General features: G+C 40.1%; 1 protein-coding gene across 29 annotated transcripts in view; it reads right to left on the reverse strand.

The window, feature by feature from the left end:
• Positions 1-27,630, reverse strand: part of ATXN2 (ataxin 2) — a 149,340-nt gene that overhangs the window by 85,148 nt on the left and 36,562 nt on the right. For 28 of the 29 annotated variants that reach the window (XM_055238700.2, XM_063614410.1, XM_063614406.1 and 25 more), the window contains exons 2-5: positions 18,223-18,259; positions 16,508-16,567; positions 15,161-15,232; positions 14,529-14,679 (exon numbers count right to left, since the gene is read on the reverse strand). In XM_055238700.2, coding sequence (XP_055094675.1) covers positions 14,529-14,679; positions 15,161-15,232; positions 16,508-16,540 — 256 coding nt within the window. In that variant the 5' untranslated portion in view covers positions 16,541-16,567; positions 18,223-18,259. The remainder of the gene's footprint in view (positions 1-14,528; positions 14,680-15,160; positions 15,233-16,507; positions 16,568-18,222; positions 18,260-27,630) is intronic. The other variant, XM_063614411.1, reaches the window with a different exon arrangement.

Raw genomic sequence — 27,630 nt, forward strand, 5'->3', positions numbered from 1 at the left:
ACCTGAACCCATGAGTTTGAGGTTATGGTGAGCTACGATGGCGCCACTGCACTCCAGCCTGGACAACAAAATGAGACCCTGTCTCAAAATAGAAGAAAAAAAAAAAACCTAATTTTCTCCCTATCTCAAATGAATGATTAAATTTTCTAGCACTGAGATAAAGTAAGATAAAATAGAAAAAAAAATCCCTAAGAGAAAAATATATCCTATTTAAGTAATAAAAAGCAGTATTTATTTTCCTTACTTACTATTTGTGAGAGGTACAAATTGGATTCTTCAGTTAAAATCCAAGGGAAAACATTTATAAGATAAAATAACATCATTTTAGTTTGACTAAGCCCACTAAATAAAAGGCACTGCAATTAGTAACTTTTTTTTTTTTTTTCCTGAAACCAGGGTCTCACTTGGCTCACTGCAGCCTCAATCTCCCTGCGCTCACGTGATCCTCTCACCTCTGCCACCCGAATAGCTGGAACTACAGGTACAACCACCGTGTCTGGCTACTTTTTGTATTTTTTGTAGAAATGGGGTTTCACCATATTGCCCAGGCTAGTCTTGAAATACTGGGCTCAAGCAATTCATCTGCCTTGGCCTCCCAAAGTGCTGAGATTACAGGAATGAGCCACTGTACCCAGCCAGTAATTTTATGTTTTTAAAACAATTTTCTTAAGCTGTAAATTAGCTAACTTAAAATTTGAACTGAAAATTGTTTAGAAATGGTATCACTTAAAATGGTGCTGTATTTTACTTCAAAATCAACTAAAAAATAATAAAAAACTCAAACTTACTAATCAGATTCCTCTGAAAGCTGAGTGAAGATCAACAGCCCACGCTCTACAGAATCAAATATATATCAAATTCTACAGCAAAGCCTGAGTGGTGCAAAACTAACAAGAACAAGAAAAAATACGGAAATTCACTTCATGAGGTTTGCTGTATTTAAAAAAACAAGGTGATAGACTCCACGTACGTAATACTAGATTGCTGATTCCCACACTATCTCCTAAAAAGATCAAAACAAGTTTTAGAAAAGATTCCAATACAAAGATACTGTTTATGGGTGAACATTCTGTTTTCATTTTCTCCATTAGGCTTCTGGATCAGGATCTATTTTAAGTGGGGAGGAGGAGGAAAAGCTAGCTACTTGAAAGAAATTTGTGCCATCTCAAAATATGAAATTAGCCTAGGCCTGGTGTGATAGCTTAAGCCTGTAATCTGAGCACTTTGGGAGGCTGAGGCAAGAGGATTACTTGGGCTCAAGAGTTCAAGACAGCCTGGGCAACATAGTGGGACCTCGTCCCTATTTAAAAAAGAAAAATTCTAAAAAGAGAGAGAGTGAAAGAGACAGAGAGAAAGAGAGAAATAAGGAGAAATCAGTCCAATCATTGTTTGAGCACTTCTTTATGAAAGGTACTATTTTCAGCTCAAAAGTTAAAGAGAAAGAAAAACAGAAGGCCGGGCACGGTGGCTCACGCCTGTAATCCCAGCACTTTGAAAGGCCGAGACGGGCAGATCATGAGGTCAGGAGATTGAGACCATCCTGACTAACACCGTGAAAACCCGTCTCTACTAAAAATACAAAAAATTAGCTGGGCTTAGTGGCGGACGCCTGTAGTCCCAGCTACTTGGGAGGCTGAGGCAGGAGAAATGGCATGAACCCGGGAGGCGGAGCTTGCAGTGAGCCGAGATCGCGCCACTGCACTCCAGCCTGGGCGACAGAGCAAGACTCTGTCTCAAAAATAAAAAAAAAAAAACGAAGAAAATGATTCTGTAGAAGAGCTAAGACAAAAAAGGTAAATTCAGAAATGTTCAAGAATCAAAAAACAGAATTTAGGAACTGAAATGCCAATACTATCAGGGAAGAATAGTAGTCTTTTTATAACAACTTATTCTCAAACCTATGGCAAAAGTGTTTAGAATTAGGTTAAGGAAAAGTCAGTAAAATGAAATGAATTCCAATTCTTACAGCTGTACAAATATCTTTTCTGTTTCCCTGGCAAATATGTAAAACATTTTACAGATTCGGATTCTTTTCTAATAAAAAACAGAACAACTGTTTAATTACACATGTCCACTTAATATTCTTTCCCAGGAGTATGAAATAGAAATAGAACAAAGTAGAAATTAAACTGAGATAATTTATCCACATTCCTTCTCTTGCTTTATTACTAGTTTTAATATATCTGCATGCATAAGACTCCATTGAAACCATCCAAGGCAAGAGAAAAAAATAATACTAAAACCAGATAGTAAGTATATTAGCATTACACAACCCTATCAGTAAACAGTCTTACTGAAAATGTCCTGGAAACATATGAATTACTTACCTATTCTTTACCTAATAAAGAGTTTAAGAATGATACCTGTTTTACTTAAACCATCCCACTAGCAGAGTGTTAAGTGTTTTGCAACTCCCTCAGTACCACTAAGTAGTAGTAATCTTTCTCACATTTACCATTCAGCACAAGCTGATAGACAATCATATTCCACTGCTTTAAAACTGAATTTCTTAAAAAAATAAAATAAAATAAAAATAAACTGCATTTCTTAAATCATTACAAGTGAGGAGGGCCACCTTTTTTTACATTCACTGGTCATTTTTAAAACTTTTTTTCTACTTTTCCCAGTTTGTAGCATGTCCTTTTAAATGTATGGTACTTTTGGACACATCTAAGTCTTTTTTTTTTTTTTGAGATGGAGTCGCTCTGTTGCCCAAGCTGGAGTGATGTGGCACAATCTCAGCTCACTGTAACCTCCGCTTCCTGAATTCAAGCAATTCTCCTGCCTTAGCCTCCTGCGTAGCTGGGATTACAGGCATGTTCTACCATGCCTGACTAATTTTTTTGTATTTTTAGTAGAGATGGGGTTTCACCAGGTTGACCAGGTTGGTCTCAAACTCCTGACCTCAAGTGATCCACCCACCTTGGCCTCCCAAAGTGCTGGGATTACAAGCGTGAGCACCCGGCCTAAATCTTTAATTTTTTTATAATCAAATATATCGATCTTTTACTTCATGACTTTTTTGCTGTGGGAATCATGCTTATAAAGTCCTTCTCCACTCAAAATTATACAAATTCACAGATTTGCTCCAGTGTAGTCTGGGTGTTGTTTTGTTTAATCACAGTTTTCTCATTAATCTATTTGATTTTATTTATCAGTGTGAAATAGGAATCTAATTTGTCCCCAATGTCCCAGAATCATTTACTGAATAACCCACCTTTCCTCCAGAATTAAAGTGCTATGTTTACTGTATATTAACAAAATACCCACATAAATTCAGTTTTGGATTCTCCATACGTATAGCCACTGTGACAGTTATGTTTTCTTTTTTTTTTTTTTTTTTTTAAACAGAGTTTCACTCTTGTTGCCCAGGCTGGAGTGCAATGGCGCGATCTCGGCTCACTGCAACCTCCGCCTCCCAAGTTCAAGCGATTCGCCTGCCTCAGCCTCTCGAGTAGCTGGGACTACAGGTATGTGTCACCATGACCGGCTAATTTTGTATTTTTAGTAGAGACGGGGTTTCTCCATGTTGGTCAGGCTGGTCGTGATCTGCCCGCCTCGGCCTCCCAAAGTGCTAGAATTATAGGCGTGAGCCACCGCACCCAGCTGACAAGTTATGTTTTAATTCTGACATATTTTAATAATTTGTAGGGCAAGTCCTCCTTCATGACTCTTGTGGAAAAAAACTTCCAAAGTTCTTCTGTTAATACACATAATCTAATAAACTTTAGAATCATTCTGTCAATTTCTACAAAAACAGATATATATATATAAAATTTTCTTTTCTTTTTTTTTTTTTTGAGATGGAGTCACCCAGCTGGAGTGCAATGGTGCAATCTCAGCCCACTGCAACCTCCACCTACGGGGTTCGAGTAATTCTCCTGCCTCAGCTTACCAAGTAGCTGGTACCCGCCACCATGTCCAGCTGATTTTTGTATTTTTAGTAGAGACAGGGTTTCACCATGTTGGCCAGGCTGGTCTCAAACTCCTGTCCTCAAGTGATCAGCCCACCTCGGCCTTCCAAAGTGCTGGGATTACAGGTGTGAGCCAACATGCCTGGCCAAAACTGAATATATTATCTTTAGAGATTTCTTTGAGGAAAACTGACAACATTGTAGTATTAATTCCATTCAAAGTATGGCATGTTTCTCCATTTAGCCAAATCTAGTTTTATGTCTCCTTCAGCAGTGTCTTCATAAATCTTCAATTTATCCCCATGTCCTATGCTTGTTTGTTTTTGTTTTTGAGACAGAGTCTGGCCCTGTCACCCAGGCTGGAGTGCAGCACCACCATCTCGGCTCATTGCAACCTCCATCTCCTGGATTCAAGCAACTCTCCTGCCTCAGCCTCCTAAGTAGCTGGGATTACAGGTGCCCGTCACCCTGCCCAGCTAATTTTTATATTTTTAGTAGAGCCATGTCGGCCAGGCTGGTCTCCAACTCCTTACCTCAGGTGATCCGCCACGCCTGGCTGGTTGGAGACAAGGTCTTGCTTGTCACCCAGGCTGGAGTGCCATGGCACAACCACAGCTCACCGCAGCCTTGACTTACTGGCTGCAAGTGATCCTCTCACCTCAGCCTACCAAGTAGCTGGGTTTACAGGCGTACACCACCACACCCAACTAATTTTTGTACTTTTTGTAGAGATGGGGTTTTGCCAAGTTGCCAAGGCGGGTCTTGAACTCCTGAACTCATCCTCCCGCCTCAGCCTCCAAAAGTGTTGAAATTACAGACATGAGCCACTGCACCTGGCCTACTTCTACACTTTGGATTCTGCTCCCATGTATCTTGAATCAACCTTACTCTTACTAGTACCACACAGTATTTATTGTTTGTCCAGATAAAATTCTATTTTATGCTAGAGGTTTTTATTTTATATTTAATAAATGAAGTTATTGTTCTGACTTTGGCAAATGTGATAGGACAGAGAATTTCTATATACTCTAAAAATTATAAAACATATAACTTTAATAAATGGAAGATGACCATATCTTAATAAACATGTAATGCTTTTCTGCTGTGTACCACGAACTATTCTGTTTAGCTTTCCATTACATAGATCTGTTCTACCTATTTTTCTTTCAATCTCAATAATCTCTGTACTGCCTCCATACTGGCCTCAATAAATGCCACTCTCCATCTACTGTTTGGCCCCAGAATGAACACGTATCTGTGTCTTAATAAACCGCAGCAAAGTTGAGGCCGTAAATAGCTTTTCTAACCACGCCCTTCAGAAGAGATCCCTGTTTGTTACTCCTACTCTGTTACTGATACACTACCAGACCAAAAAGACAACCATACGAGAACACAACAGCACAACACCAGAATAAAACAATCTGTAGAATTTTCTCACTGTTCTCTAATTACACATTAACACTCCAACTTCTTCCAACTACTAAAATCTACACAATTCTTTTATTTTTTATTTTTATTTTTGAGATGGAGTGTCGCTCTGTTGCTCAAGCTGGAGTGCAGTGGTACGATCTCAGCTCATTGCAACCTCAACCTTCTGGGTTCAAATGATTCTCCTGTCTCAGCCTCTCGAGTAGCTGGGATTAGAGGCGCACGCCAGCACACCAGGCTAATTTTTTTTGTAAAATCTACACAATTATTTGCATCGCTGACTCCATTTGATATTCAATGTCATGCAGTACAACATTCCATTTTTCTTGAATTCATTCACGTGCTTTGCTATCTCTAACTCTAAAAATGCTTAGAATAGAGTACATGGCATATATGAACACCCTGAAGAAACTGTGAACACCATGAAATTACATTAGTGCTGGCATGGTGGCTTGCACCTATAATCCCATCACTTTTGAAGGCCAAGGTAGAGGATTGCCTGAACCCAGGAGGTAAAGGCCAGCCTGGGAAACATAGTGAGAACCAGTGTCTACAAAATATTAAAAAAAAATTAGCCGGGCATAGTGGCGCGCACCTGTAGTCCCAGCTACTTGGGAGGCTGAGGTGGGAGAGTTGCTTGAGCCAGGAGGTCGAGGCTACACTAAGCCATGATCACACCACTGCATTCCAGCCTGAGTGACAGAGCGTGACCCTGTTTCTTAAAAAAAAAAAAAAATTTTTAAAAGAATTACATGTAAAATCTACATGTGTGTAAATTTTTCTAAGGTGAGGGTATACAGTTTCACTAGGTATACAGTTTCACTAGGTTCTCAAAAGGGACCCAAAATAGATTCTTATATTTCTCTGTACTGTCCATAGCAACAAGCACAGCAAGGAACACATCCCAGAGCTCTCTAAGTATCTGCTGGATGACTATATATGTAAGACCACTAACGGCTTTTTCATTCTTTCCATAAAATAATGCTTCTACAAAAGTGTATTAAGGCACTGAATTTCATTTATTCAAACACACTTATATTGAGCCTGTACTACGCGCCAAAGCACTATACTAGACCATGAGAATAAATAATAAAGACAGTATCACTGTCTTTACTTTGAGCACAAGAAGCTCAAAGTATAACAGGGGAGACAAGCATATAATTTTAATACAACATGGTGTAAGGACAATGATACACACATGACAGGAGGGAACTTGTGTGTGGTAGCTGGCAGTGTGTGAGTGTCATGTGGCAAGAGCAGCAGGCAAAGAAACAAACACTGGGGACACACATCTAAGGGTGTGTGACGGAAAAGAAGCCCAGGAATGAGGCAGGGAAGGAATGATCAATAAACATAAAAAATACAGAAGAGCAAATTCTGAAGGAGGGTGAAACCAACATTCAAGTGCAGCAATACAGACAGAAAAAGATTTCAAAGGACCTGGCAGTTAGAGGTTAATGGTAGCCTTAGGCAGGATAATGGCTAGAAGAATTCAGGATTAAAAAGAATCCTTTTGGGCCGGGCGCGATGGCTCATGCCTGTAATCTCAGCACTTTGGGAGGCCAAGGCAGGCGGATCACAAGGTCAGGAGATCGAGACCATCCTGGCTAACACAGTGAAACCCCATCTCTACTAAAAATACTAAAAATTAGCCAGGCGTGGTGGCAGGTGCCTGTAGTCCCAGCTACTGGGGAGGCTGAGGCAGGAGAATGGCGTGAACCCGGGAGGCGGAGCTTGCAGTGAGCCAAGATAGTGCCACTGCACTCCAGCCTGGGCAACAGAGCGAGACTCCGTCTCAAAAACAAAAACAAAACAAAAAAAAGAATCCTTTTTAGGATGAGCAGGAAGTGAATAGGTTTTCATGCTAAAGGGAAAGATTAACTAGAAAGGCAGATGTTGAAGAGTCCAGAAACAGAGAAGTGGTATAAAAGAGCAAGGAGAAAAAAAAGATGGCCGGGCCTGGTGGCTCACACCTGTAATCCCAGCACTTTGGGAGGCCGAGGCAGGTGATCACTTGAGGTCAGGAGTTCGAGACCAGCCTGGCCAACATGGTGAAACCCCGTCTCTACTAAAAACACAAAAATTAGCTGGGCGTGGCAGCGGGCGCCTATAGCCCCAGCTACTCAGGAGGCTGAGACTGCAGTGAGCTGAAATCACGCCACTGCACTTCTGCCTGGGTGACAGACCGAGACTTCATCTAAAAAAAAGAAAAACAAAAAGAAAAAGAAAAAAGAACAAGGACGTAGGTAGAAAGGAGAGAGTCAAGGGCATGATTGAAGTTGGCTTAAAAATCCTCTCTACTAAAACCAGAGGAAAAATAATAATGAGGCAGAGTATAGTGACTCATGCCTGTAATCCCAGACTTTGGGAGGCCAAGGTGGGAAGACTCCTAGGCCCAGCAGTTTGAGACCACCCTGTGCAATATGAGGAAACCCCATCTCTACAAAAAATATAAATATAAAAAACTAGCCAGGCGTAGTGATGTGCACATATAGTCCCAGTTATGTAGGAGGTTGAGGTGAGAGGATCACCTGAGCCTGGGAAGTCGAGGTTGCAGTGAGCTGCGATCGCATCACTGCACTTCAGCCTGGGCAACAGAGCAAGATCATCTCAAAAAAAAAAAAAAAAAGGCACAGAGGAAGAAGATAAATTTGTAGACAAGGAAGAGAGTGGTTAGTTGATGGAGATCTTTTCCATTAACCAACCTTCCCCTTATATGATTTTTCACTAAATGTGACAAAGAATCTGTTAAGCAAAAGTAATTCTTCAGACTAAATCCAATTAGAATGGTCATGAATAAGAATCGCAGGATATTATACAGTATTAGAATCAAAGCATGCAATTAGTTGTAAGTTTAAAGGACAGAGCATGTTCTGTGTTACTTCACCAAAGCCAGTATAGCACGTATTTTTGATCAGTCCTAAATAGCCCTAAATGCAGCAGAAAATATGATTTAGGCCAAGAGCTGGCAAACTTTTCTGTAAAGAGACAGTCAAATTTTCTGGCTTTACAAGTCCTACAGTCAGCTACAACTACTCAACTCTATGGCTACAGCCATCAAAACAGCCATAGACAATGCACAAATGCATGGGCATAGCTATGCTACAATAAAATTTATTTACTGATGAGTAGATTTGCTGACGCCTATCATCTAGGCTGAGAATACTACAAAGAAAATGAAGCAGTAGGAAAAAGTATGAGGAACAATGGAATAAGGAAACAGAAGTAAAGCCATAGTTGAGTTGGAGTAAAGAGAAAAACATGAATAATGGTGCAACAGGAAGAGCAGAAAGAAAATGAAGGAAAAAAATAGAGGAGAAAGGAATACTGGAAATGGATGGAAAATCAAGTAAAAAACAAGCAGAGATAACAGGACAATTCCAAAGGTACACGAATACAGAGGAAAAGCAACTGAAGGCCCTAAGAAGTTTTGGCAAAATGAAGAGAATCTCAGATCTGTCTGCACTGGAATTCAAATAAAGGATAAATACAGGCCGGGCGCGGTGGCTCACGCTTGTAATCCCAGCATTTTGGGAGGCCGAGGCGGGCGGATCACGAGGTCAGGAGATCGAGACCACGGTGAAACCCCGTCTGTACTAAAAATACAAAAAAAAAAAAAAATTAGCTGGGCGTGGTGGCAGGCGCCTGTAGTCTCAGCTACTCGGAGAGGCTGAGGCAGGAGAATGGCATGAACCCGGGAGGTGGAGCTTGCAGTGAGCCGAGATCACGCCACTGCACTCCAGCCTGGGTGACAGAGCGAGACTCCGTCTCAAAAAAAAAAAAAAAAAAAAAGGATAAATACAAACTGATTTTCCAATGATAATCTGATGGTCTCTTCTAATTATGAATGTGCCAAGGTGACTCACAGTTCACATGACGTAAAGGTACTTTCAGTTTGTCAGTAAATCAAACTGGAACATGTATAACATTCAAGAGACCAAAGGAAACTTATTCATTGTACCGTAAGAAGTCACTATTTCAAAGCCTTTTATTCATTTGCATATATGCATGAGTATAACTTTTAAACTTTATTGAAATCAATGATGTTAGCACCAAGAACTTAAAAGTCACACTGACCTTACTCATGTTAAAAGGTTTCCCCAGCAGCCCAGTGTGGTGGCTCACGCCTGTAATCCCAGCACTTTGGGAGGCCAAGGTGGGTGGATCATGAGGTCAGGAGTTTGAGACTAGCCTGGCCAATATGGTAAAACCCCGTCTCTACTAAAAATATAAAAATTAGTTGGGCATGGTGGCAGGTGCCTATAATCCCAGCTACTCGGTAGGCTTAGGCAGAAGAATCGCTTGAACCTAGGAGGCAGAGGTTGCAGTGAGCTGAGATCACGCCACTGCACTCCAGCCTGGGTGACTCAAAATAAAGGTTTCCCTGGCTGGGCACTGTGGCTCACGCTTGTGATCCCAGCACTTTGGGAGGCCTAGGCAGGTGGATCACCTGAGGTCAGGAGTTCAAGACCAGCCTGACCAACGTGGAGAAACCCAGTCTCTACTAAAAATAAAAATTAGCCAGGCATGGTGGCGCATACCTGTAATCCCAGCTACTCGGGAGGCTGAGATAGGAGAATCGCTTGAACCCAGAAGGTGGAGGTTGCGGTGAGCGAAGATTGCGCCATTGCACTCCAGGCTGGGCAACAAGAGCAAAAACTCCGTCCCAAGGAAAAGAAAAAAAGGTTTCCCCCAAAATAAAGCCAAAGATAAAAAACAAACAAACAAAAAAAACCTTGAACAACATAATCTGCATCTTACATTGCTTGAGAATATTTTTTTTTTTTTTTTTTTTTACTTTTAGCTTTATTTGTGGAGAAATCCTTTAACAACCACGCAACTTACTGGCTGGGCGCAGTGGTTCATGCCTACAATCCCAGCAATCTGGGAGGCCCAGGTGGGCAGATCACCTAAGGTCAGGAGTTTGAAACCAGCCTGGCCAACATGGTGAAACCCCATCTCTACTAAAAATACAAAAATTACCCGGGTGTGGTGGTACGTGCCTGTAATCCCAGCTACTAGGGAAGCTGAAGCAAGATAACTGCTTGAACCCAGGAGGTGGAGGTTGCAGTGGGCCAAGATCACGCCACTGTACCCAGCCTGGGCGACAGAGCAAGACTCCGTCTCAAAACAAACAAACATTAACTCGGACTTATGACAACTGAGATAAACAACAAACCAAACCACGTAACTTATGTCACTGCAGTATAATGTTAAGAACATGAGTTAGAGTGGAAAAGCTAGATTTATGTCCTCACTTTAGCAAGTTTCCTAAATATGCCTCTGTTTCCTCATCTATGACGTGGATAATAGCTGTATCTACTACAGAAACAACTTGTGATGATTATGTGAACAAATGTAGGTAAATCTGTTAGCACAGAGTCTGGCACATAGAATATGCACTCAAATTTTAGTTAATATTATCAACCTTAATAATTTGACAGCACTATTACAGAAGAGAATTATAAGATAAAAGCTCAGAAATGAAATCAATTCATATCTTTTAGGAAACTACAATGTCATATTAGTATACTCTAATCATTCCTCCACTTCTGTTATAAAAAACATTCAATCCATCTATCCATTCAAGATGTGGAAAAGTACTATCAAACGATAACAGCAGAGACTATTTCAGGCAGTTGCCAATTCTGAGACAGAAAGGGGACTGTGAAGCAAGAAAATAAGGCACAAATTCTTTTTTTATTCTGTCGCCCAGGCTGGAGCGCAGTGGCGTGATCTTGTAATCTCTGCCTCCCAGGTTCAAGCGATTCTTCTGCCTCAGCCTCTCCCCTAGTAGCTAGGATTATAGACATGTGCCATCACGTCCCGTTAATTTTTTAATTTTTTAGTAAAGACGGGGTTTCAACACGTTGGCCAGGCTGGTCTCGAACTCCTGACCTCAAATGATCTGCCCACCTCCGTCTCCCAAAGTGAGATTACAGGCGTGAGCCACTGCACCTGGCCTAGAAAGCACAAATTCTCAAGGCCACAGAACAGAGCCACTCCTGGGATCTCATCACATGAAACCCATAGCTCACACCCGACTGCCCAGAGCCTCATCCAGGCTAATTATAATTAAACTAGGATCCCTAGAAGTGAGAACATTTTTAAAAACTCCCCAGGTGACTAAACGTGAACCCAGCATTAAGAAGCACTGATTTAAACCCTACCTTCCTTTACTTTGGGAGTAATCTGAGTAAGTCTCTAATAAAAAATAAAAAAATCTAGATGCAGTACTAAATGCCTTAATTTTGTTATTAACAAAAACATGCAGCCTGGCCAACATGGTGAAATCCTGTCTCTGCTAAGAATACAAAAAAAAAAAAAAAAAAAAAATTAGCAGGGCATGGTGATATATGCCTATAATCCCAGCTACTCGGGAGGCTGAGGCAGGAGAATCGCTTAAACCCAGGAGGCAGAGGTTGCAGTGAGCAGAGATCGCACCACTGCACTCCAGCCTGGGCAATACAGACTCCACCTCGAAATAAAAAAAAAAAGGAAACCATGTCAATTAATAATTCTAAAATGTTTTCTCCATACTGATAGTACTTCCTAATTAATACTTTTCTTCTTTTATAGAAGAGGGCAATTTCTGCCTGGATAGTCTTAGCTTAAGAGACCTGACGTCCTAAACACATGACTTAATACTATTTTCAGGATACTACGCACTGGACGCGATTGTGTAATTCACTAAACCACTGTAAGTTTTGAAATAAGATAGCTGGCCAGGCGTGGTGGCTCACGCCTTTAATCTCAGCACTCTGGGAGGCCAAGGCAGGAGGATCACGAGGTCAGGAGTTCAAGACCAGCCTGGCCAACATAGTGAAACCCCGTCTCTACTAAAAATACAAAAATTAGCCGGGCATGGTGGCACACGCCTCAGTAACCAGCTACTCGGGAGGCTGAGGCAGGAGAATCACTTGAACCCAGGAGGCGGAGGTTGCGGTGAGCCGAGATCAGGCCACTGCACTCCAGCCTGGGCAACAGAGCGAAACTCCATCTCCAAAAAAAAAGAGAGAGAGAAGAAGAAATAAGATACCTGAAATTACTCCAATAGTGGATGTCCTCATCAAGAAAACTAATTTTGTAATATATAGCAAAATATACCCATCCCTTTATGAGTATAGTGAGATTTTCATAGTTGTCACTCTGATCTGTATTTTCTTGCCTTTCTATAATGAACTAAAATTATCTGAGAAATGAAGATCTAATAAAGTAATAAAAATTTAATGACATTAATTTTGAAGAGGAGCAAGGAATGGACTATCACAAACATCTCAAATACTCACTCTTTCACATTTGGGAGATATCAATTCATCATAAAAACAAAAAGAGAATGTATACCGTAAATGGCTGTTAAATGACCTGGTACTCAATAGAGTAGGGAACCTTTTTTTTTGTTGTGGCCAATACTCTTTCCAGAGTGCTATGTATTAAATTCAACTAAAATTTTATCTTCCAAAGTCAATTTTTGAATTTATAACAGTGGAATATTTCAATAGTATAAGTACAAATAATTTAGTGCTCCTAGGCATAAACAAAATCAACTCCAAAGGTAGCAGCTAAAAAAAGACTTGTTTCCTTGTATGGGATGCTAAAGGCCTCTTAAAGAGTTGTGAATCAAAGACAAGGACATTTGAGAAGATTCAAAAACAGAACACTGTGCTTTCATCAGCATATCAAGACAGTTAAAGAATACCCAGTACTGTTAGCCTCTGAAAAAGCAAGCCAAGAGAAAGACTCCTAAGTCTAAGAGAAAGAATCCTGGTATATTATTATTTCCAAGTAACAGTGCAGAAGAATCAGCCCAACAATAAAAACAGCTTTTGGTATAGATTTGAATAGTGAAAATCAAATTGCACTGAATTACGATTTACAACAGAATTACATATTTCACTACAGAATTTGGCATATACAAATAAATAAAAGAATTTTAGAACCGGCTGGGTGCAGTGGCTCATGCCTATAATTCCAGCACTTTGGGAGGCCGAGGCGGGCGGATCACGAGGTCAAGCAATCGAGACCATCCTGGCCAACATGGTGAAACCGTTTCTACAAAAAATACAAAAATTAGCTTGGTGTGGTGGCACACGCCTGTAGTCCCAGCTACTTAGGAGGCTGAGGCAGGAGAATCGCTTGAATCCGGGAGGCAGAGGCTGCAGTGAGCCGAGATCGTGCCACTGCACTCCACCCTGGGGACAGAGCAAGATTCCGTCTCAAAAAAAAAAAAGAATTTGAGGACCAAGTTCAGGATTGCCCAGAAGTACCTTGCAACATGTTACTGAACACTCAATAATGCCTTGCAAATGAGTAACAGGAATTCCCACTTTGTTCATCAACGGACACTTAAAAAGAGACTAAATTTTTAATATAACTACATAATCGCTTTTAAATTCTCAAAACCTTGTCTCATACTCTGAATATTTTTTAAATACACATGGTTCTACTTCTTCACCCTTTTTCATTTTCATTAGACAATTGTTTTCTACCAACCGTTCTCTACCTTTCTTCCTTAGCCCTACACTTTGATTTCTTTCCAGGATTTGCCACATGCCCACTTAGAAACTAAAGCATTATAGGCCAAACGGGACAAGAAATTTTCAGTTGAATATAATCAGTAGCATTCTTGACCACAAAACTGTAGAAAATGTTTTACAAACTAATTTTATAAGAGATTACAAAAACTCTATTTAATTTTTCCCTGAAGTTCTAATTGTTTTCCAACAAAAATGCATTAAAATTCTCATTTTTCTAAAAAATTGCCTTACTTGGGTTATTCTAGAAAGTAGATATTTCTTTTTTCTTTCTTTTTTTTGAAACGGAGTCTTGCTCTGTCGCCCAGGCTGGAGTGCAGTGGTGCGATACTGCAACCTCTGCCTCCTGGGTTCAAGCAATTCTGTCTCAGCCTCCCTAGTAGCTAGGACTACAGGCGCACGCCACCACATCCAGCTAATTTTTGTATTTTTAGTAAAGACGGGGTTTCGCCATGTTGGCCAGGCTGGTCTCAAACTCCTGACCTCAGGTGATCCACCCGCCTCAGCCTCCCTAAGTGCTAAGATTACAGGAATGAGCCACCATACCCAGCCCAGATATTTCTTTAAAAAAAAGTTTGTAAGACCACTGTGGAAATCTTTGCTTGAATAAATCTAATAAACCATGAGGCATATTTAGGACATCAAAACCCACCTCTTTTTGCATAACTGGAGTCCATATCTTTAAACTGCACCACAACAAAGTCTGAACATTTGAACAAAATACTCTCCATTATTTCTTCACGTTTCGGCCCCGAACTGGATTCTGTACTTTTCTCATGTGCGGCATCAAGTACCAAATCACACTAAAATGAAAAACACAAGTAAATATTCAAAACATTTACAAAATAAAATTTGTTAGGAATTCTTCAGCTCATCAAGGTACCAGTTCTTATATGCCTTTGACAAAAATAATCTCAAGAGAACCTGATAATCATACCCTTTTTCTCAGGCATATGATCTATTATCCATTCCATCATTTAAAAATCCTCACATCTAAATGTTTTTTGTTGCTATGGTTTGTCTTAAGTACATTAATAATAATTTTTTAAGAGGAAAAAATAAACCACCACATCCCTCTATTAGTTCACAATGCTTAAAAATGGTTGAAATATTTTAATAAGCACACACATCAAGTCTTTCTGATTACACAAACCAGTCTGTAAAATAATCAGTATTTGGAACTGAGAAGTAAAATCATTCAAAGTGGCTTTAAAAACTAGGTAAAACACTGACTATGAAAATGTTCTTTTACTTTGTAAGAAAAAGAAAAAAAGTAAAAATTACCTTCGGACTGTAAGTTTTAAAAACTCCTTCATATATACCTCCATTTTTCACTTGTACTTCACATTTGGAGCCCTAAAAACATATAATTAATTTATCAAAGAAACAGTATACTACCCGGTCACCAGGGATATTTATTTTCATTTTACTTTTTATACCTCATCAGGCTTCATTCAATATTAGGTATTCACTAACAAAACAATAAAAAAATTTCAAAACATTAACAATACACTGAACTCTCGAAATTCTTCAGGAGGCTCTACCCAGAGTTTGCAGTACAAATTTTAATACTGAAGTCAAACATTTCTGACCCCAGCTATTTTAAGTGACATAATAATGTACAAATGACAATCAACTACTAACATTATTTTACACACACAGCAGGGTTAACATCAAGCATTTCTGACCCCAGCTATTTTAAGTGACAAAATAATGTACAAAAGACAATCAACTATTAACGTTATTTTACACACACAGCAGGGTTAACAAGAATACAGCTGTCTGTTGTTATTGGTAGGGGATTGGTTCCAGGACCTCCTTCAGATACCGAATTACATAATACTTAAATCACTTACATAAAATGTAATAGTATTTCCATATAACTAAGCACGTTCTCCCAAATACTTTAAACTATCCCTAAATTACTTAAAGTACCTAATATAATGTAAATGCTTTGTAAATTGTCATACTGTATTGTTTTGGGAATAATGACAAGAAAAACGTCCGTACATCTTTGGTTCAGATGCAACCATGCATCTTTTTTCCAAAAAAAAAAAAAAAAAAAAAAAAAAAAAAATTTTGTTTTTGTTTTTGAGAAGGGGTCTGGCAATGTTGACCAGGCTGAGTGCAGGGGCATGATCTCAGCTCAGTGAAACCTCCACCTCCCAGGCTCAAACAATCCTCCCACGTCACCTTCCCAAGTCACTGGGACTACAGGCATGTACCACCACGCTTGGCTAGTTTTTTTACTTTTTGTAGAGACGGAGTTCTGCCATGTTGCCCAGGCGGGTCTTAAACTCGTGAGCTCAAGCCATCTGCCCACCTCAAACTCCCAAAGTGCTGGGATTACAGGCGTGAGTCACTGTGCCTGGCCTTTTTATCAAATATTTTTGATCCAAGGTTGGCTGAATCCATGAATACGGAACCCACAGATGCAGAGGACCAACTGTACTTTTACAATGAATTACATTAGACTGGATAAAGGGAGTTCTAATCTATTTCTCTAAATCATCTTGACTAAACATGAACTAAGCAGTGTTACTTTGACAATCATTTATCCACATTTTAACTTCATGGAATTACTTTATTCTACCCCCAAGGCAGTTTATCCCCAATAATCTAATAACTTACAACAACTGATGTAAGTATATGAACCATCCTCATATTTGCATAGATTCCGTCAAAAGAAATCTGGAATATTAAAAAAAAAAAAAAACTATTAGAAATTAGTACAAATTGAATCTCCCTTATCTAAAATGCTTGGGAGCAGAAGTATTTCAGACTGCGGATTTTTTCGGATTTGGGGATATTTGCATTATACTTAGTGCTTGAACATCCCTAATTCAAAATATGAAATTTTGGAGCATTTCCGATTAGGGATGCTCAGTCTGTATTTACATTTGCATATAAAGCTAACGTTTATTTTGTTGCAAAATGTTTAGTTAGGTTTATGATATCCTACATGTATTAAAGGAAGATTTTGTTTATTTAATATTTTGCTTCCGTAGAGAACAGAAGGAACAGAAGGTCAGGTTTTCAAGTGTTATCAGTCATACCAACTAATGATATTTTGACTAAACGTGACATAAAAAAGCAAAACTAAACTTCCACAGAGGAGGAAGGACACAAACCATAAGGATGGAAGACAAATCAATGGTTGGAGAGAGGAAGGTTCACTAAAAAGTGATTTGAGGGATTTTGGTGGGCAATGAAACTGTTCTATTATCTTGATTGTGGTGGTAGTTACACTGATTGTATGCAATTGTTAAAACTCACAGAAATGTACCCTAAGAAGGGTGAAGTATAAATAAATGGGGTAGGAAGCCAGGTCATACCTTCATAGAAGAACCCTGACTGGGTTCTCCCAGCATATCCGCATCAATGACAGTGCTTAAGTCTGATCAACCACACTATTCCATATTACTACTATATACGTGTGTATCTTCCTGATTCTTGTAAAACAATCTAATAAAGGCAAAGTCTCAAAAATTTGTGACAGCTTCTCATTTATTTCTTCCATCATGTGGAACTTATAGTTTCTGCCCTTCATGTCCGGTTCACTTTCATTGATAACATTCCAAAATTTAAGACCAGAAAGCCAAAGGAGAAAAATGAAAGCAGCAGAAAAAAAGCACATTAATTTAAAATAAAAAGCATAAAGAACTCTGCAGACTCCACTCTTGGTGTTCTATGTATCTTTTGGAGGTTTTTCACTTAGATTTGCACTTAGTCATTTAGAAAAGAACAAATGACTTCTTATTACACATGACAAAAATACTATTTACAAATGATATGGTTTGGTTCTGTGTCCCCACCCAAATCTTATCTTTAATTATAATAATTCTCGTGTGTCATGGGCAAGACCAGGTGAAGACAACTGAATCATGGGGGCAGTTTCCCCTATGCTGCTCTCATGATAGTGAGTTCTCAGGAGATCTGATGGTTTTATAAGGGGCTTTCCCTGCTTTGCTCAGCACTTCTCTCTCCTGTCGCTATGTGAAGAAAGATGTGTTTGCTTCCCCTTCCACCATGATTGTAAGTTTCCTGAGGCCTACCCAGCAATGCAGAGCATGAGTCAATTAAACCTCTTTCCTTTATAAATTACCCAGTCTTAGGTATATCTTTATTAGCAGTGTGAGAATGGACTAATACAACAAGTCATTGTACATTTTATACATAGAGTCATAAAAAAAACCATATAGGCTAATAATAATATACTTAAACAGTCAAGTTATCTGTGACAAAATTCAAAAGAAGGGAATCTTTTGCCTTGGCATTTGGTCTGTGGTTAGAGATCATGTTTTAGCTACTAATTTTCCCCAATAAGTAACATTAAAGTTACTCACCGTAGACTGAGGCAGTCCTTTGTTACTGTTTCGACCTCTGAAAAGATTAAATATTATTTTTATTAAATTCAACAGGCTAAATAAGCTGAAAAATATTTCCAAACTTAAAATTTAATTCCATTCAAATAATGGAGAGGCTATCTGTGGAGAGAGCTCACCTAATATTAAGTCTAAAGGTTACCTAAGGATGGCTCTACCTGTGCACTGCTTGCCTGGAGACCCACAACAGGTAGGGGTCATAGAAGGAAGGAAACTAGAAATAATCAAACTTTATCAAAATCAAATAAATAAGGTAAAATAGCCTACTGGAAAAAAAAAACTAATGCTAAACGTAAATTAGTAATAATTATAGCCAGGCATGGTGGCATGCACCTCTAGTACTAGCTACTCAGGAGGCTGAGGCAGGATCACCAGAGTCCAGGAGTTTGAGGCTGCAGTGTGCTACGATCATTCCACTGCAGTCTAGCCTGGGTGACAAAGCAAGACTCTGTCTCTAAATAATAATCTTTACTCCCAAAGTAACCAATCACTGTTATAAAGAGCTACTCGGAAGCAAAATACGGATTACATTCTTGATTTAACCAACACAGATGACTAACACTAAGTCACTTCCCATATTTCTCCCCCATCTATAAAAGAAAAACAGGTCATATGGGCCAGGCGCAGTGGCTCATGCCTGTAATCCCAGCACTTTGGGAGGCAGAGGTGGGCAGATCACGAGGTCAGGAGTTCGAGACCATCCTGGCTAACACAGTGAAACCCCATCTCTACTAAGAATAAAAAAACTAGCCAGGTGTGGTGGCATGCGCTTGTAGTCCCAGCTACTAGGGAGGCTGAGGCAGAAGAATCGCTTGAACCTGGGAGGCAGAGGTTGCAGTGAGCCAAGACAGCCCCACTGCACTCCAGCCAGGGTGACAGAGCAAGACTCTGTCTCAAAAAAAAAAAAAAAAAAAAAAAGAAAACCAGGTCATATGATTACAACTGCAGAAAAAAAAAATGAAAATAAGCTAAATCATTCAAAGCACTTTCATTTCTAAATAATATGTGTCTATATGTGTGGATCGTTATAACAAGTGCCTTTCTTTGCCAACTCTCTCCCTCAGAAAAGATGCAGTACACAAAATTCGGCTGTCAAGTAAAGATGAACTCTATTTTCAAGTGAATTATAGAATATAATACAACCTAAAGTTTATTCCACTAAAAAAGATTAGGCCCCTTAGAATAATTTTAAAAAATCATTAAAGTGAAATGTTATATTTCTCATAAACATTAGTCATGACAATAGGACTGGAATCTCATTTTAATAAAATAATCACAACACTCAAGCCAAAATTCAAAACATTCAAGGAAAAGCACAATTCAGGTCCAAAAAGTCTAGTAATATGACTGGTCGATCCCTAGAAGAGTACTCTTAACATTCTGAGGCCAGTCCTAGCTTGGTCTCCAACTCTGTCACTTTCCTTACTTTCTTCTCTCATCCAGAAAACAATGACTTGAATCAAATGACATCTAAGATTCATTTCTAACATTCTAATTCTGTAACTGTTTGCCTCAAACATGGCACAGAGATAAATTCCTGAAGTCTAAGGAATATGACTAATAATTTATCTTTTATAGATCTTACTACAAAACCAGACACCATACTAAGTACTTCACATGCAACACGTCTAATCTATCACCTCTACTTTACAGGTGAGGAAACTGAATCTCAGCAGTCAAATATCTTGACCAAAATCATCCAGTTCATGAGCAGTAGAGCTGGTATTTTAAACCAGGTGTATCTGATTCCATGTCTAAGTTTTTCATTTCTAGGTTATGCTGCCTCTCTGAAACTGTATCACATGGAATAAACTACCTCGCCTAACAAAAATTCTATAATTTTTTAAACATCATTTGAATTTACGGTTTTGGTAGGGGTGGTGGGGGTACTTATAGTCTGTATATGAAGGCTAAAATGCCTAAATCTTACTTAGAACAATGATCTGGTATCCTGGTGGTTGCTGAGATGCCAAGTTACAAAACCTTGAACGAATGCCACAAACTGTCCTTAAACTCATACGGCCTCCCTACAAAGCTATGTAAAAGACTTAAAAACATAATTCCCTTTAAACAAGTCACACTGTTCTTTTTAGTGATTATGTGGTTACATCTTTGACTAATAAAAAGTAATTGTTTGACCATGGAGTTTACTCAAAAGAATGAATCATTCAACTAGGAAAATATTATCATATAAAAAACAGTACAGTAGAGTGCAGAAACCACTGATTTCCACTGATCTATGACATGGTTGGACACCCAAGAGGAATGTTAGCATATCGAAGCAGTATTCTCTGAAATCCACTGAAGTCTAAATTCTTGTTTCTTTTTGTATCCATTCAAGTTATGCTTTACTTTTAATCTTTTCATTAGTATCTCAAACCAAATATTTTACTATTTAATATAGTAACAAATACTGAATTGCAATAAACAAAGGCCAAGAGCATATTTTAGACCTAAGTATATTTATGATTAGATAGATCAAGTTTAACAAAACACTAATATCCAGGACTCTATGCTTTCAATAGTTGCCAAATATGAAATTCAAGTGTGACTTAAAATACCAGTCAAGTGAATATAAAGAAATTTACATGCTGAATGTGGTAGCTCATGCTTGTAATCCCAGCACTTTAGGAGGCTGAGGCAGGAGGATCGCTTGAGTTCAGGAGTTTGAGATCAGTCTCGGAAACAAAGCAAAACCCTGTTTCTACAAAAAATAAAAAACTAGCCAGGCGTGGTGGCACACGCCTGTGGTCACCGCTACTTGGTAGGATGAGGTGGGAGGATCACTTGAGCCCAGGAGGTCAAGACAGCAGTGAGCTGTGATTATGCCACTGCACTCCAGCATTGGTGACAGAGCAAAACCCTGTCTCAAAAAATAATTAACTAAATAATAATAATACAGAAGGGAGAAATGAATGGGGTTGTAAATCAAACAAGAATGGTATGAGCTGATAACTATTAAAGCTGGGTGACAGGTGTGCAGGGGTTCACTTCACCATTCTGTCTACTTTCATACAATTTCCCTTAAAAAAAAAAAAAAAGCACCTTCTGCTTCTGATGTGATACAATAGGATAGACCTAATCAAGCTTACAGATCTACCAGTTTATGAGAAACATCAAGATGGAAGAATATATTAACTGATACCATGAGGTTACTCAAAGTTTAAATCCAGAATGTAGTAAATGCAACATAAAAAATGACAGTTTCTTTTTTTTTTTTTTTTTCTGAGACAGAGTCTCACTCTGTCGCCAGGCTGGAGTGCAGTGGCACGATCTTGGCTCACTGCAACCTCCACCTCCTGGGTAGCTAGGACTACAGGCACGTGTCACCATGCCCAGATAATTTTTGTATTTTTAGTAGAGACGGGGTTTCACCATGTTGGTCAGGATGGTCTTGATCTCTTAACCGTGTGATCCACCCACCTCAGCCTCCCAAAGTGCTGGGATTACAGGCGTGAGCTACCGTGCCCAGCCAAAGATGACGGTTTCTTTAACAAATAAATCACATGGGACAAAAACACCATAGAAGGAGAACTTATAAATTTTAAAATACATATAAAAGCAATGCATAGGCCAGGCATGGTGGCTAAGGCCTGTAATCCCAGCACTTTGGGAGGCCGAGGTGGGTGGATCACGAGCTCAGGAGTTCAAGACCAGCCTGACCAATATGGTGAAACCCCGTTTCTACTAAAAATAGAAAAATTAGCCGGGCGTGGTGGCGCACACCTGTAATCCCAGATACTTGGGGAGGCTGAGACCGGAGAATCACTTGAACCCAGGAAGTGGAGGTTCCAGTGAGCCAAGATCGTGCCACTGCACTCCAGCCTGGGCGACAGAGCAAGACTCTATCTCAAAAAAAAAAACAAAAAAACAAAAAACAAAAAAAAACACTTAATACCCTTAAAAGTGTTAAAATGGTATATTACATATATTGTACCATAATTTAGGAGAAAAAAACTCACAATCTCTTCCCAAAGAAATTTCATTTGCAACAAAGTATAAAAGAGTTCATGATGCTTTCAAAGGCACTTGGTAGGAAGAGATTGGTAGAATCATTGGAGATAAGTGCTAAATTGTAGTTGTCTAGTTTGGTGGCCAGAACTAGGGAAAGAGAGCTGGGAGGACTCCTCTGTGGATCGGAACAAATTTCAAACACTGATCTCAGAAACTATCCCTTCAAAGAAGCTCAAATTTGATCAGATCAGTCTGTGGAGCAGTTTATGCCCCAAAGCATCACTGAAAACAACACAGGCCCTCCGTATCTGCAGATTTCACATCCTCAGATTCAATCACTCGAGATTAAAAACACTTAAAAATAAATACAATAAAAACAATACGAATAAAAAATATATAACAACTATTTATCTAGTATTTACACCATATTAGGTATTATAAGTAATCTAGAAATGACAAAGTATACAGGAGGATGTGCACAGGTATATGCAAATACTGTGCCATTTTATGAGGGACTAGAGCATCCATAAATTTTTATATCCAACAGGGGGGTCCTGGGACCAATCCCCCAAGGACACCAAGAAATGACTATATAGCATCATCTAGTAATTAGTGTAGCTTAACAGCTGGGTACAGTCAGGAAAAGAGACAAAGCCATGCCAAAATCACTGTGATGGTAGGCATACCCAAGGAGACATCCCAAGAAAAGTAGCATCAGACGTGTCACACTGTACAGGGAGGGAAGAAGGACAGAACACTAAAATCATTCAGCCAGTGATTAGACAAATAAGCAAATAACAGTAACAACCACCACCCCCAACCATAGGCTAATGAGGACCAGCATCCAGTTACTACGTTATTCAAAATGTCCAGTTTTCAACAAAAAAAACAAGACAAGCTAAGACACAGGAAAGTATAACCCCACCCACCGGAAAAAGAAGTAGGCAATAGAAATTGCTTGTATAACCAGATGTCTGACTTAATAAGAACTTCAAAAGTGGTCACTATAAACAGGCTTTAAGAACAAAAGAAAACCATAATTAATGCAGTAAAAGAAGGTATGACTGGCCAGGCGCCGTGACTCACGCCTGTAATCCCCGCACTCTGGGAGGCCAAGGCGGGCTGAAACCCCACCTCTACTAAAAATACAAAAACAAAATTAGCCAGGCATGGTGGCAGGCACCTGTAGTCCCAGCTACTCAGGAGGCTAAGGCGGGACAATGGTGTGAACTTGGGAGGCGGAGCTTGCAGTGAGCCGAGATTGTGCCACTGCATTCCAGCCTGGGCAACACAGCAAGACTCCGCCTCAAAAAAAAAAAAAAAAAAAATGAACAGTCTCTGGCTGGGCATGGTGGCTCACACCTTAATCCCAGCACTTTGGGAGGCCAAGGCAGGTGGATCACCTGAGGTCAGGAGTTCAAGACCAGCCTGGCCAACATGCTCAAACTCCATCACTACTAGAAATAAAAAAAATCGGCCGGGTGCGGTGGCTCACGCCTGTAATCCCAGCACTTTGGGAGGCTGAGGCGGGCGGATCACAAGGTCAGGAGATCAAGACCATCCTGGCTAACACAGTGAAACTCTGTCTCTACTAAAAATACAAAAAATTAGCTGGGCAAGGTGGCGGGCACCTGTAGTCCCAGCTACTCGGGAGGCTGAGGCAGAAGAATGGCGTGAACCCCGTGGGGCGGAGCCTGCAGTGAGCTGAAATCACGCCACTGCACTCCAGCCTGAGCAACAGCGAGACTCCGTCTCAAAAAAAAAAAAAAATACAAAAAATTAGCCAGGCATCGTGGCAGGCACCTGTAATCCCAACTATTCAGGAGGAGGAGGCTGAGGCAGGTGAACTGCTTGAATCCAGGAGGTGGAGGTTGCAGTGAGCCGAGATGGGGCCACTGTACTCCAGCCTGGGCAACAAGAGCAAAACTCCGTCTCAAAAACAAACAAAAAAAATCATAAAATTAAAATACTATATTAGCAAATACTCACTTGGCTGGGCGCAGTGGCTCACACCTATAATCCCACCACTTCAAGAGGCCAAGGCAGGTAGATCACCTGAGGTCAGGAGTTCAAGACTAGCCTAGCCAACATGGTGAAATTCCATCTCTACTAAAACTACAAAAATTAGCCACGTGTGGTGGCACATGTCTGTAATCCTAGCTACTTGGGAGGCTGAGGCACAAGAATCTCTCGAACTCAGGAGGCAGAGATCATGCCACTGCAATGCAGCCTGGGTGACAGAGCGAGACTCCGTCTTTTTTTTTTTTTTTTTTTTTTTTTTGAGACGGAGTCTCCCTCTGTCGCTCAGGCTGGAGTGCAGTGGCGTGATCTTGACTCACTGCAACCTCCACCTCCCGGGTTGAAGCGATTCTCCTGCCTCAGCCTCCCAAGTAGCTGGGACTACAGGCATGTGCCACCACGCCCAGTTAATTTTTTGTATTTTTAGTAGAGACAGGGTTTCACCATGTTAGCCAGGATGGTCTCGATCTCCTGACCTCTTGATCCACTCACCTCGGCCTTCCAAAGTGCTGGGATTACAGGTGCAAGCCACCGTGCCCGGCCTCGAGACTCCATCTTAAAAAAAAAAAAAAAAAAGAAAATATTCACTTGCCAGGTACAACGGCTCATGCCTGTAATGCCAACTAATCTAGAGGCTGAGGCAGAAGGACCACTTGAGACCCGGAGTTCAAGACCATCCTGAGCAACTTCGCAAGACCCCATCTCTAAAATAGTTTTAAAAAACAGTCAGGTGTTATGCAGGTGCCTGTAGTCCCAGCTACAGGTGGGAGGTTCACTTGAGCCCAGGAGTTTGAGGCTGCAGTGAACTATCATCATGCCATTGTACTCCAGCCTTGGTGACAAAGCAGGACTCTATCTCTTAAAAGAGAAAAAGGAGGCCTGGTGTGGCAGCTCACGCCTATAATCCTAGCACTTCGGAAGGCTGAGGTGGGTGGATCACCTGAGGTCGGGAGTTGGAGACCAGACTGACCAACATGGAGAAATCCTGTCTCTACTGAAAATACAAAATTAGCCAGGTGTGGTGGCGCATGCCTGTAATCCCAGCTACTCAGGAGGCTGAAGCAGGAGAATTGCTTGAACCCGGGGGGCAGAGGTTGCAGTGAGCCAAGATCATGCCACTGCACTCCAGCCTGGGCAATAAGAGCGAAACTCCATCTCAAAAAAAAAAAATGTAGACAGAATGATGGAAGAAAAAGGCATCACCACTTGGTAACACCATAGTAAATAACTGTTGCAGGCAAAAGTGTCCATAGACGCTAAACATAGTAAGGGAAAGTAGAAACAGAGTATTTATACAACCACAAAGTAACTCCCCACAAGATACTAATGAAATGACCAAGTGAAAAATAACTCTATAGTGAAGAAACTTAGTAGACACAACCCTAACCAAGTGATCAAAGTTAACAACCCCAGTAGGCCAGGCGCGGTGGCTCACGCCTGTAATCCCAGCACTTTGGGAGGCCGAGGCAGGCGGATCACGAGGTCAGGAGATTGAGACCATCCTGGCTAACATGGTGAGACCCCGTCTCTACTGAAAATACAAAAAATTAGCCAGGCGTGGTGTCACGCGCCTGTAGTCCCAGCTACTCGGGAGGCTGAGGCAGGAGAATGGCATGACCCGGGAGGCGGAGCTTGCAGTGAGCCGAGACCGCGCCATTGCACTCCAGCCTGGGCGACAGAGCCAGACTCTGTCTCAAAAAAAAAAAAAAAAAAAAAAAAAAAAAAAAAAAAAAAAAACCCAACCCCAGTAATGCGACAAATATATACAATGCACTTTCTGATATCATGCAATGAGAAAAACACACAAATCATTTCTGTTGTATTCCTGCCAAAAATAAATATCTGAATCTAATCATAAGGAAACCTCAGATAAACCCTAATTGAGGGACAGTCTACAAAATAACCTGTAATCTTCAAAAGTGTCAAGTCATAAAAGACAAAGAAATTGCTTTGGATTAAAGGAGACCAAAGACACATGGTAACTGAAGGTAACAATTCTGGACTGGTTCTTGGACAGGGGGAGTAAATACGTATATTCTACACATATGTGTAGAATATATGTGTATTCTACACACGTGTAGAATATATGTGTATTCTACACGCGTGTAGAATATATGTGTAGAATATATGTAGAATATATGTGTGTGTGTATATATATGTATATATATACATATATATGTAGAATATATGTATTTACTGGTTCTTGACCAGAAAAATGTTGATTTGTTGATTGTTTTAAAGGACATTAGAAGAAAGGTCTGTAAACAGAATAACAGTTTGACACAATTATTAATTTCCTTATTTTGACAACTGTACTGTGGTTTTGAAATAGAATGCCCTTGTTATTAATAAATACAAGTTGAAGTATTTAGGGCTAAAGAGGCATCATGTCTCTCGTATGTTTAATAAGAATTTTTATTTTATATTAAATCTTACACATACAATTACCAATACAGAGAAAATGTTAAGGTGAATATGGTAAAACGTTACTTGAAGAATACAGGTGAAATATATAGAATTCTTTGTAATATCTTTGCGATTTTTCTAAAAGTCTAAAATTATGTGTAAGTAAAATGTTTTTAATTGGAGACCATAAGTGATGTGATTTGTTAACTCTATTTAATGCATTGTCCAAGGCATTTTTTAAATAATAATACTTAATCCTACTCAGCCTTGAAACTCAAATGCCATCTTTTCAGCAAGTCTTCCTTCGATTATCTCAATCAAATACACGATGCTGTTTTCAACTCTCCAGTTTAGATCTGTATTATAATTACTAGTGTATCTGTCATATGTCCACTACTCAGGACCATCACCTGACCATATTATGCTTCTGTGAAAATCAGAAAATGATGCCTCTTCCAGGGGGGTCATAGCCCCACATTAGAGAAAACAGTATGGTCAGCAAGCAGTGTCTTCGTGAAAATTAAAAGTACCAGAAGCACATAGATATAGCCCCCAAAGGCACACTGTGTGGCCAAAGAAACACCTTGATTTCGACCGGGCGCGGTGGCTCATGCTTGTAATCCCAGCACTTTGGGAGGCCGAGGCGGGTGGATCACGAGGTCAGGAGATCGAGACCACGGTGAAACCCCGTCTCTACTAAAAATACAAAAAATTAGCCGGGCGTGGTGGCAGGCGCCTGTAGTCCCAGCTACTCGGAGAGGCTGAGGCAGGAGAATGGCGTGAACCCGGGAGGCGGAGCTTGCAGTGAGCCGAGATTGCGCCACTGCACTCCAGCCTGGGCGACAGAGCAAGACTCCATCTCAAAAAAAAAAAAAAAAAAAGAAACACCTTGATTTCAACATCCATTCACACTTGGTCAGGAACTCTTAGACAAATAAAAACCTGAACAACCAAGCTTGGCAAAAGTATCTTTCTACCACTACCAAAATT

Source organism: Symphalangus syndactylus, chromosome 13, assembly GCF_028878055.3.
Source record: "Symphalangus syndactylus isolate Jambi chromosome 13, NHGRI_mSymSyn1-v2.1_pri, whole genome shotgun sequence".
Classification (NCBI taxonomy): Eukaryota; Metazoa; Chordata; class Mammalia; order Primates; family Hylobatidae; genus Symphalangus; species Symphalangus syndactylus.